Here is a 12,992-nt window from a genome sequence, read left to right as displayed (position 1 = left end):
GGTTAAAGTGATTAAAGGATTATCAATATTGACAAAATGAGTTTGGATGTCCAAATTAAATTCTTGAAAGCCAGTGCTGTTCTGTTAATAAGTTATTGCATCACTATTTAGCCTGCATCATAACAAAGGAAGATTTAATTTGAAAGAATTTTAAGTGGTTTTCCTTTACATAATATTTATTGATCTTTATGACTGAATGTTATGCAATTCTTCTCTTCTTTTATAATCAGTTAAAAATCATAATTTCATTGAGAAAGAAAGTAATTAAATGAAATTAAACAGAATTTTCTTTATGCTTTATTTTTTGTAAAGATTTGATGCATGCATTGAGGTGCAACCAGGGATCCTGTGATAGGTACTAGGTGAAAGGAAGGCATATTGACTACTTGATAAATTCAGGGGCCATATTCTGAAAACTATATCATCTTTTATGTTAGTGAAAATTGCACCGAATAAGCACAGACTGGAGCTTGCGCAGATACCTCTCTGAACTGTACACATTCGCTGCAAGCTTTGTGAAGAATAAACCAATGACTTGTCCTAATTTAGATTTGTCATGACAACATCTTTTTATTAACTTAAAAGATAGCAATTTTCAGAATACCATCCCAGGTCATTGGTTCATGGCCATGGGAACATACATTTATGATATCCATCATGAAAAACACACAAAAAAACAAGATCTTTTCTACTTTTAAAGTTACTTACTCTTTATGGCATATTTTGGGGCTGTTTTCCCCAACATAATTGGTTCTATTTAATTAGCTTTGCCTGAATAAATAAATACTGAATTTTTCACACCATGGAATAATGTTACTTTTTTATAACCATTAAATATCTGTATACCTTTTCTCTAACAAGTCAAATTTATTTTATCATTTTCCAGAGAAATTACATTATATGTTAAATTCAGGAGTTCTGAGGCAATGTCTACTTAGAATATATTTCACTTAAGTGATTGTGACTTTAAAATTGACTAATGAAAATACTTTAGTTATAAATGCAAAACCTTTGTGGTAAAATTGAATAAGGTCAAGCAGGTATTGAGTGTAAGCTTAATATGTAACAGAGGTATGGCTTTATTTGATGTTCAAATATACTTGATTCTCTTTTATTTGCAAGTCATTTAATAGATAAGCAAGTGGCTTTTTTTAATTAGTCAAGATTATGCAATCATAAATTTAACTAGATTAATTATGTCATACTGTTAAACTTGTAGATATCCTAACTATTTGTCTTATTACTGTAGCTAGCTTGTGGTTTGAAACGTTGAGGTTATCTTGTAGTCAAAGGAACGTTCAGACATTACTCAATGTCAAAGCCCAAACCATGAGTGATCTCATTGTTAATGGGAACGCTATGAGCAGCAGGGGCCAGTTATGTGCTGTGCAGATGCAATTTAGTTGAAGTTTCAGCAGCTTGTAGTTACACTAACTGCATAGTTCACTTGTATAGTTCAAAACTTTGAGCAGTCGTTTTGTGTTGTTTCTAGTGGACTTATGTTTAAAATATTGAGGATTTATTATGTGAACATATCTTTTGCCAATCTAGCATACTTTGCAAAATTAAGGCTTAATTAAGGATATCTTTTGATTACTGTTTGTTGAAACTTCCTTGAATTATCAGATAAAATAAGAATTTAGTTCTTAGTTACATTAAATGTTTACATTATACAAATAAGTACAAACAGATTACACTAGGTCTTTTAGCTGAATAACTTTAGATAAGATACAACTATCAAGGAAATATATGTGTATTATCTTTTATTTGACGCTATTAGTTTTTGTTCAGTTTTGGTTCACTAAAGATTCAAGGCAGTGGTATTTTCCAGGATTGTTCAAACTTTTCTTTTTAAAACTTGAGCAGTCCACCAACAGGATAAGAAAATATGAAATGACAAAAAAATGTTCATGTAACATTCTTTGAATGAAAAGATACATTTTAAAGAATAAATTTAATTAATATTATAAGATCTGATGATTCTTTTGAAGTACATCAATATTTTTTTTCTGTGTTCACAAGACCAAGTTGAAGACTAGATGTTACCTTGCTCCATTAGGGAAGTGTATTAAGGTAGGAGGACAAGGACTAAGCAGCTGACATTGATGGCCGGCCATAATTCAGCTCAAAGTGACATACTGCATAAAAGATAAACGCATATCTCTAATTCATACCAATGGTCAGAATGGCCTCCTGTCTAAGCACTTGATGTCAAGTTATTTCATTATCTACATCACATACATGACTACATCTTGCCATGGTCAATGATATGCTGAGGCCAGGAGACAAACAACATCTCTCTCTCTCTCTCTCTCTCTCTCTCTCTCTCTCGCTCTCTCCTTCCCAAACAAAGCTTTGGTGTATTTGCAGTCATTGCAGGAAAAATATAGGTGGGGAAATTTTTTATTAAAGGTATTACAAAGTTTTGGGAAATTTTGAAAAATGGGTGGATAGTGATTCTTTACAATTTTGATATATTTGGATGCCCCTGTGAATGTATTAAACGCACTAGAAATTTTAACCCCTAAAACACTTCTGCTTTCGAGAAAATTTGAATATAAAGATTTACCGGTGCTCCCGGTAAATTTTGATGAATTTCAAATAGCTCCAACGGCCGAACAATGGTAGCTGCGACCATGACAATCTCAGATTATGTAGTTGTGGTAAATAATTTCCGAACGGGAATAGCTAATCGGTCGATTTTAGTCAAAAAACATTGTTTTATAGCTTTATTAATATCTTGACCTTGAGAGGGAGCTATACAACATAAATGTTTATTATTTACAATTTCATAACTTTAAAGTCGATTTCGACCGCGACAACGATCAGTGAATATAGTAGGATCGCAAATGCTTCCAATATGTTCATTTGAACCAAATTCACGACCCCATACCAAAACTTTGTATTACCTTTAAGATGAGGTAATATTTGATACTTACCAAAAATCCCAGAGTACCAATGAAAATTCTAAATTCTCACTGAAAATATTTCAGTTGACCCTACCATTTTGTTGTTGATACTAAATTCCTTTTTGAAAAAAAAATATATGTGATAGATAGAAACAGGTGACAAATAAACTCAAGGGTTAGATAATTATATTCCTCTTGGGATCTATACCAAAAAAACTTGACCATTTTAGAATACCAATCAGAAGTTTGTCTTTGTTTGTTTGGGGGGAAGTCAAGGGTAGCAAACGTTCTAACCTGTGTGAGATTGACATACCAATACCAATGTTAAGGTCTTAAGGACACTTCAAAAATACAGTTTGTTTGTGAATGAAAATACAAAAAATTTCACTTTGGAGACTGTCACTTTTAAGATGTATTTGAGGGATTGTTCAGTACTGGTACAGCTTAATCAAGAACAAAAATGCACATTGTTGATATGTTGATGGGGCTCCTTCTAGTGCAGGGGTTCTCAAACTGTTTCCTTGAGGGTCCAGATGTAAGTTCCATGAAAGCTAAAAGGTCTGAAACATAGGATGCCATTTGCCTGAACATTCTTACGGTCAATCGTATACTTTAAATGAAGTAGAACAAATGTGCAACTGCTGGAAAGCTGGACACAACTCAAACATACCTCAATTTTGTTTCAGACTCAGAAAATCTACTCTTAAATTTAGATCAATGGCACTTGTATACTGAAGAAAAAGACGCTTTTTCTAGGACTATATTTGATCTAAGGGAAAAACCAAACTCAAGAGATTGATTTTTTAATTTCAATTTTTTGTCGTGTTTGCCGGTAGTTGCGCTTTTGCAGGCGAAACACTGGAATGTGAGAAAAATTGATGATTATGTGTTGTAGTGTAAATGCAGTTTCTGATCGTAGCAGCTGTATGAAGGACATATAAGTTATGAGGTCAAGGGAAAGACTTTCTATACTTTTTGTGAAAAGTTGTGTTATTTTGGTGGGTATATGAGAAGGTATTTGGAACCCCTTGAAAGCTAAACTGTCTATCAAAATTATATTTGTATATGGGCTACTATCCAACTTATGCATAAAGTTTGGATTTGATCAAGGAAAGTAAGAATAAAGATACCATCATACAGGGAACAACATAAATGATGACAAAATATGGTTCACATGGTGTTTCACATTGGAGGCTGACAATATGGTGTAAAGTCATGAGATATTTCCAGGTGCACATTTTGCATGCACGTGTCTAGTCACTGTATGTTCATCAGTTGTGCAGATCAGCATGTCTAATGTGATATGCTTAGCCATTGATAGTGGTCCTTTTGAATCAAAGATCAAATATTGACTTTTCTTCTAGAGCAGATAACTTGTCACAGGGTATATACTTTGTCCTTGATGACTCTGTTATATTTTCTTTACAGTTATCCATGATTTTATGTGATTCACATTGCGTTCAGGCTAGCAGAGTTCATCGTTTAGCTATATATCTGAACCTGTCTGTACTTTGTATGGTGAAACTTCATATAGCAAAACGCTTGTTTGAACATTGTTTCGAACAAAACATTCAATCAAGAATCAGGGTCCCGCTCTAGTCTGAATGTTGTATCATATGAAAATCATATTACCGGGCAGGACTTATCTGGAATGAATGCTGATGATTGACCTCTTTAAAATTAGTTTCTTTATACAATGTTTTTTTCCTTCTAGTCTGTATGCTCCTTTCGTATCATGATGTTTCTTTAAACAAGTTTTGTATAATTTTCTTACTGTCCGAACAGGCTCATAGACTTACATGCCCTTCAATGTACAATAATGATTGTTTGCTTTCCAGGGTATGGAGGGTACTCCCCTCTATTTATATGTACATTTCTTTTTATCCTTCACACATTTGCCTACTTGTATTTTTTAGATTATTTAGCAATAAAAGACCATATCAGTATTAAAGAGAATGATAATAATGACTTATCAAATATGTGTCAGACATTCACATATAGGAAGTAGAACAATTTAAACATGTTTATCAAATCTCTCTCTCTCTCTCTCCCTCTCTCTCCCCCTCTCCCCCTCTCTCTCTCCCCTCTCTCTCCCTCTCTCTTATCTCTCTCTCTCTCAAGTTCAGAGCTTAGATAATTAAAATACTATATATTGTTAGATCATGGTCAAAAACATGTTTACCATTACTTTAAATATTGTTATCACAGGATATTCCAGTTATGTTTTAACAAATTGTTAAAACTCACATTCATAAAATTTTTTTTTTTTCTTGCACCTATTTCAATCTCAGATCCATCGCATCGCCCGTCAAGCACCTGAGTCAGGGTGGGGAGAGTGGGGCATTTGGAGTGCCTGCTCAAGATCATGTGAAGGCGGAGTGTCCTACCAGGAGAGGCAGTGCATCCCAGGGTAGGTGGAAGTGGTGTTGTGAATAACTATGTGGTGGGGGTTGTGATGGTGATGGTGGATGCCTGGAAGTGGAGGTGGTAGTGATATAATGATGGTAGTGAGGGGGTGACTGGATAGAGGTGGTGATGATGGTGATATTGTTGATAGATGTAGTGTAGGGGTGTTATATTGGTGATGGTGTGGTAATAGTGGTGATGGTAGGGGAGGGGAATTGGGGGGAATAGTTAGAGGAGTAGGAGAGAGAGATGGAGAGAAACGGGGAGGTTATTCAGGTATACTATCCTGCAGCCCTGCTTTCATCATAGAACTCAAATAACAAAAGTTATCATTGACAAGATGATCAATTCTAAAACTGTATATCTTCATCAAGTTGCAAACACACTGTTGAAGGTAACCTTGTAAGTCTAGCTTTATACACACTTTGATGGACTATGATATTGATTGATAGCTGAAAGTGTGACAGAATTTGGGAAAATATTTGGTAAATCTCACCGAATTGGTAGGGTGATACCTCAAGAGTATATACAGAACCTTCAAGATATTTGTTATTGTGTGCAGATGAACAAAGGTGGAAGCATTCTTGCACTTTCAAATGCTGCAGTCTCAAATCTCATACTCACAGGTCTGAGTGTAAATATAGCTTGTCATGTATTGATTTAAGAGGTTCAGCTAGTATGTACCAGTTCGATAACAGTACTACTGTTATCAAATTTCTTCATTAGGCTTAATAAATTAGCCAATGAGTTTGACTACAGTCAAACCAAAAATTGTTTTGACAGACACTCTCTCGCATTGTAAATGACAGCGATTTTTATGCCAAGAAACTTTATTGAATCGTAGAAATGTCTGTGTTGTTTCCGCTTTTGTGCCAAAAAACTTTAGGGAATCTCGCAAAATTTGCAAAGATTTGTAAAAATGTCATGCTCACAAAATTTTCTAGTTTTAAAGTAAGTAATCATCAGCTTCTAGTTGCCTAGAAATCGTAGTAGGTCCATGATGAGACAAACCTTTCCTTTTGTAGATGTTCATCATCACTGAATGATGACCATCTACAAAAGGAAACCCAAATTTTTATGCTCCATCGAGGCTGCAGCTAGTCTTGGTGTTAAGTTTAGCGCTCTCTTTGCACCTGAAATGATTGAATGGGACCATCTAGCTAGCTAGCTGCGTTCAGAACCAGATTCAATGTAGTAGTGAGCTGCTACCGGTTTACATGACTTCACCCTTTGTAGACCCGCTTTGGAGGTGCAGGCAGGTTGACAAGATAAATGCGATCATTTGTTTGGTGGCAACAAAAGAAGCACTAAAGACTGGAGTGTGAGCGAAAAGTCAAGTTATTGTGCAAATGAATTGAGAAATAAGCTTGTTGCGTGCATGATTTGCTCCAACTTCTGTAGAGCTATCTATGATAATCTGAGCATGGGATGTATGGGATATTGCCTCTAGCACATAACTATTCGTTATCATTATATGTAGTAAAAATCACAGTGTGCTGATGATGCAGGATAGTACATGTCTTGTTTTCACTTTCCTTTTTATTTAAAAAAATTACCTCCAAGAAATCATTGGTATCATCATGAAGGATCAGTACTATCATAACAAACAATATTCAGTGTTTCATGTTTTATACTTCCATCATCTCCACAAATGATGTTGTCTGCTAATTCAGGAACACTTAGAACATTAAGAATAGATAAGAAAATGACACAAAGAACATTAAATATTGTGTTTGCAGTAATACAAAATAAACCTGGTGTGATTGTGCTGATGAAATTTTAATTTGAAAAGGTACATAATTGATTTGATATTTTAAAAGTATGTTGACTATATTTTGAAATTATATAGAGACCCTAGAATGCTCCCTTCTGTATTAACATATTGTGGATGTTTTATGTGATATAAAACAAAATGTATACCCTCTCTTTTGCTGAGATAATTAAGGTATACATTATCTATCAAATCATTTAATTGGATATTTAAATTGAATAATGAAATCCTGATTGCTCTTGAAGGATGATGTTGTCAAGGATAGGGAGCAGGTGGGAAACATTCATATGAATAGGTTGAATCTATGGTTTCTCTTCTACCAGTAATACTTGGACCTACATGAATGTGAATAAATGTATCCTTATCTTTTTACTTACCACACCAAATATCAATCCTTTCTATCATTACCCTTGCATCATCACCTCAAAACATTTCTTTCAACTCATTTATAAGGTGATCAGCTGGATAGACAGGTAGATTATCTCACTAAACTATTGCAAACCAATTAAAGTGGGATGAGTGGATGAGTGGTAATTGCTGAGATAATTTTTGATTGCTTTAGCAAAGCCATATCCAGCTCAGCCACTGAAAGATCAGAGAACCATTGACACAATGGCTTGTGACTTGAGCTAGATTAACTCTCTCACAATATGTTGTTAACAAGGTCATGTAGTATGTTTGTGGCAGGGAGGTCTTGTAGCCTGTTCAGACTACCCAAAATATATACAAGTCGTATAAAGCAATGTCTTATATATTGTATAGCGAAAGGAGCGTACAGACTAGATTACAACACCTACAAAGAAACATTGTATAAAAAGAATTGGTTTTGTTGAGGTCAGTTGATATAACAGCTGGCCAATGAGGAGTGCACGGTCAAGTTATATGATTTCCGTACAATACAACGTTTAGACTATAGCAGGATGCTGATACTTTATCAAGTCTTCATTCAAAACAATGCCCAAATATATCATGTTTCTTCATATGACATTCAGACATCAAAATTCTCCTTACTTTAATATCGTAGCTATACAACAAATTTTGGTAGGCTGAATGAAGGGAAGGATTCTAACAATCTTTTCATTGAGAGGGATGTAACCACATGAGTACTATCCAACCCTCATTCTTCATTCAATTTAGAGATTTCAAAGATTTAACTTGCGGGGGAAAGGGTGTTACAAGAAGGACAAAAGGATTAAGAAGCTATCAGTTTCAAAGAGATTGCAGATTTAAATTGGGATTTGGATTTGAAGTACAGTAGATTGAGGTGACTGAATAAAACCATGGACTTAATAGTTGTCAACTAGTAAGTCCATGATAAAACTCTTCCACATAGAAGACCTACATTGTTTAATACCAGAATTGTTCTACATAAGAAGAAGTATATCAATTCCTGGTGGATTTCTTGTGAGTTTGTATGACTTCAAAGAAGACTTACAAGGAAGATACAATGGTTCTATGAAAAGAGCATTAGGCTCTGAACCACAGAGTTCCTGTGTCTCAAACTGAATTGATGATTTGTAGTGCCCTCAGGTGACCTTTCATTTATTTTCTGTTGCCAAGTCCCTCAGATAGGACCAAAGCCTTATATCCCATGCTAGTAAAGCCAGGTTAGGTTAGGAAATGTCCTGTGACATTTGAAGAATTGTGTTTTCTAGTGTTTGCTCTCCTAGTATTATTTGAAAGTAAAACAGTTGATGCTCTTCAAAATTCTTCTAGGAAATACCTTCATTAATGTTGAGGAAGATTAAAATGATTTGATAGACCTGATAATTCATGATTAATCGTGAAACTAATATATAAAAAATCACTTGGCTTGAGAAAGTCCCCAAAAGTGGACAAAAGCTTGCCTACCAAAGTTTCATGGTAGAAGCTTTAACTGCATGTTAGTATCTGTCCTGATTTAGCTGTATAGAAGTACAATTTTATGAATGAACCTATGCTATAAATAAGTAAATGACTGGACAGGTTCACTGATTTCTCTCATTTTTGTTCATTCATAAGTAACACTGGCATTTGAGATAAACCTCAGGCTCTTTTTTATAATTCAGAGAAATAGATGAAAATCCCCAAGGGTTGGGTATTGGAGCAGTATTGGGCTCTAGGGGTAAGGGGAGGTGACAGAGCAAGGCATTGCACCTGCCAAAGGTCATTGTCAATAACCTTATAAAAATGATCGGGAAAAATACTTTTCACAGCACTTCTCAGATGATTTTAACAATTAATTAACCCATCAGTATGTGCATAGACCATGGTATTACTTAGAAATTAATACCCACCAACTACCACCAAACTATACTTGGAAATCATGACTGTCAATGTGAAAACAAGCAAAAGTTAAAGGTAATACAAAGTTTTGGTTTGGGGTCATGAATTTGGTTCAAATGAACATATCGGATGCATATGCAATTCTACAATATTCAATGATCGTTGTCGCGGTTGAAATCGAGTCTAAACTTATGAAATTGTAAATAATACACTCTTTATGTTATATAGCTCCCTCTTAAGGCCAAGATATTAATTAAGCTATAAAACAATGTTTCTTGACTAAAATTGACCAATTAGCTATTCCGTTTGGAAATTATCCACCACATCTACATATTCTGAGATTTTCATGGTCGCAGCTACCATTGTACGACCGTAGGTGCTATTTGAAATTTATCAAAATTTACCAGGAGCACGGTAAATTTTTATATTCAATTTTTCTCGAAAGCAGAAGTGTTTTAAGGGCTAATTTTTCTAGTGCTTATGATACATCCACAGGGGCATCCAAATATATCAAAATTGTAAAGAATCACTATCCACCCAATTTCAAAATTTCCCAAAGCTTTGTATTACCTTTAAGATGTGCAGTAGTTTGGAAAGAATGCCAGGCTTGTCAGATTGGGTCAGTGTAAGAAATGATTTTTTAGGATTTACTTTATATTTCATCCCGAACTACCCAGACTATTTACCACCAGAGTATGAAAATGATGAGAGAGAGAAAGGAAGTGAGAGAGAGAGAGAGAGAGAGAGAGGGGGAGAGAGAGAGAGAGAGAGAGAGAGAGAGAGAGGGGGGGTGGAGAAGTGGGGCATGGAGAGAGAAGGGAGACTGTGAGACAGATTGTGACACTCTTCATTAATGTAGAATAAAATAAGTCAGTAGAATAACCAAGATAAGAAGAAAAATATCTCATTTTGTGATCCAGTTTGTTCACTGCCAAGGTTTGTCAAGCTAAGGTCTGGATGATATTCTACCGGCTAAGACCTGGTCCCTTGACTATTGTCCCTATGAGGTGAAGGTGATAAGAGGATCAGCTTACAATGTCATTATAACACTTACCCTGGAGGCTTGAAAGTGACACCCAGAACCACAGTCACCAGGAGGACCAACCTTTGGTCCTGGTTGATTGTTCTTCCATCACTACTGAAGGATCTTCTGGAAATCGAGAAGGCTGGGCTTAGCACTGACTGAATATGTAGATTACATGTATCATTAGATTACACAAACTGATTAAATCAACCATTGATGTCTATTCTTTGGTGCCCCAGTCTCTAGCCTCCAGGTCGGGGGCATATTTGAAGTGCCCCTCTGTCTCTTCGCGTTAAAAAGGAACGTGTCATTCTCACTCTCTTAAAATCCTAATTGTTGTCTGCCTTGGTCTTTCGTTCTCTCTCTTTTCTGTCGGCTTTCCTTTTTTCTGTTTGAACAGGGAATTGAAACGCTATTTTAAAGAGCAATTTATCTTATTTATTTGCAATGGCTCAAAAGATCTGACAACAAATCACTGTCATATTTCATTGGGAAACAATGAAGTGGAAAGATTATTAATCATGTTTGTTATGGCCCACAAGAAGGATAATTGGTGAAGGTGTGACGACGTAAGTAGACATTCACCTAGAAAATCAGGGGGATTGGAATGTAAGGGCCAACCTCTAAAAAATTCCATGATGTTGAATTAGGGGTAAAAAGGGTACAGCGGCTATAGCTGATAGATGTGAGCTCCTCGTTTCATAAATTATATGGATGATAAGTCTATCTTTAGTGCAGTTAAGCCCCGTTGCATTTCTACTTGAACTGTGTTTAATATCTCATGCAATATTGAAAATGTTATCCATTTTTACATTCCTCCATACAAAGTTGGTGCAAAATTGCATATTCGCAACAACAAGTGTAATTATAGTATTATTATAGATGCATAGAAATATAGAAGAAATACTTCTACTATATGATGATACATATTAGAATGAAATAGAATTGATTGCAGCCCAACCAACATGTAATTACAAAAGTAATCCTACAAATTAAGGATGACTACTGGTATATAAACATTAGTCATGAATACAAGTTTTATATCTACATTTTGGTTGCTTATTCCCTTTGAGTCATTGGAGTAAAACAATCGCCTTGGATTGAAGGTGTACACAAGAATGTTAATCCTATTGAGTAATTCATTACTCCTGAGTCTATATATAAATATTGTAGGGAGTGGAATTACTCTGGAGTAATGAGTGGGAAGGTATGTGAACAGCTTGCAGCCTATGGGTTATCAAGCTGCGCTAGTTGGTGTGAAATATTTTGAATGTTTCTGCAATGAATATATATACTGCCCATTAACATGCATGTGAACATATTAATTATCAGATAAAATCAAATGTCAGTAGTATTGCTCATCACAGTGTTATCAACTACATTCATGACCAAATCTCATACCCAGTCATAAGACATATGTTAGGGCGCATTTAATGTGCATTATATTGCTTGACCATGAAATGTCACAATACAATGTCAGCTTGCTAAAGTAAAATTCTTAGATGTGATCTGAATACTGTCAAGACATTTTACTTAGCTAAGCCAAATGCTGAATAAAATACTGTCTTAATATGCATGCTGGATTAAATGCAGCCCTTGGTGTCTAAACAGTCACAATGCTTAAAATTAATCTGCTTAGAGCTAGCCCTCCCTCCCCCGCAGTGGTCAGGTAGAAGATTGAGTGTGGATAAAAGTAACAGATATGTTTGTTCATTCATTGGGATGATAAACAAATGATTAGAAGACGAACGATTAAATAGATATCTAGCAGACATCACTATCTTCGCAAATATCACCCAGCTGATAAAGTAACTCTTTGACTCCATTAGATAAATATAGACGTTCTGTGTTAAGTAGCCATAACTTTTTTATGAAGTTTGTTATAGTCATGACACATGCCCAATCAAATACTCAGACTGAACAGTGCAGAACTCCCAGTCTACTGTATACCACTCCCTTGACAACTACTCCTACACAATTCTTCCTGCATCCCAGACAACCATGACTTAGGATAACTACCCCTCCACAATAATGACCTCAAGACAATAACGTATAGACAACCACCGCGATGGTATTAAATGACCCCCACTCCTTGATTCTACCGCTTTTTCCACCCTTAACTTTCCCATGCTGTTCAGGTTGTAATCGTGATCAACATATTAAGGGTATTCCCCCTACCCTGATTTGTCATATTTGTCATACTGGATAGGGAGGGAGGGGAGGGGGGGGGGGTGGATAGGTGCCCGGGTATGATATGAGTAGGGATAGAATCACCTACATTTATGGGCAAATGTAAGGACCTTAAAGTTTGACTCCTAATAGATCTGTTCTAACAATATTATTACAAACATATTATATCACATATCATTATCAACATATGATTCTTGACGAGAAATTCATATTATAGCAATATGCATTATTATGACACATGAAAGCAATTTTCCAATGACAGATTTAAGGAGCACTAGAAATATTCAATGTCAATTTAAATCAAGATGGAAGAACATGAATCCCACAATCTTGTACAGTTCTAACTTTTTATGATGGAAGCGGTTAGCCTTGTGTCCAATGCTGTGTAAATTCTTGCTCACACTTTCACAAAAAAAAAGAAAAAAGA

At 35.3% G+C, this 12,992-nt stretch overlaps 1 protein-coding gene across 4 annotated transcripts in view; it reads left to right on the top strand.

Annotated features, from left to right (window-relative positions):
• The window catches only part of LOC584177 (papilin), a 111,556-nt gene that overhangs the window by 16,492 nt on the left and 82,072 nt on the right, over nucleotides 1-12,992 (top strand). For all 4 annotated transcript variants that reach the window (XM_030998546.1, XM_030998547.1, XM_030998545.1 and 1 more), the window contains exon 3: nucleotides 5,201-5,319. In XM_030998546.1, coding sequence (XP_030854406.1) covers nucleotides 5,201-5,319 — 119 coding nt within the window. The remainder of the gene's footprint in view (nucleotides 1-5,200; nucleotides 5,320-12,992) is intronic.

Source organism: Strongylocentrotus purpuratus, unplaced genomic scaffold, assembly GCF_000002235.5.
Source record: "Strongylocentrotus purpuratus isolate Spur 01 unplaced genomic scaffold, Spur_5.0 spur5_scaffold_5, whole genome shotgun sequence".
Lineage (NCBI taxonomy): Eukaryota > Metazoa > Echinodermata > Echinoidea > Camarodonta > Strongylocentrotidae > Strongylocentrotus > Strongylocentrotus purpuratus.
This window is presented reverse-complemented; position numbering and strand designations above follow the sequence as displayed.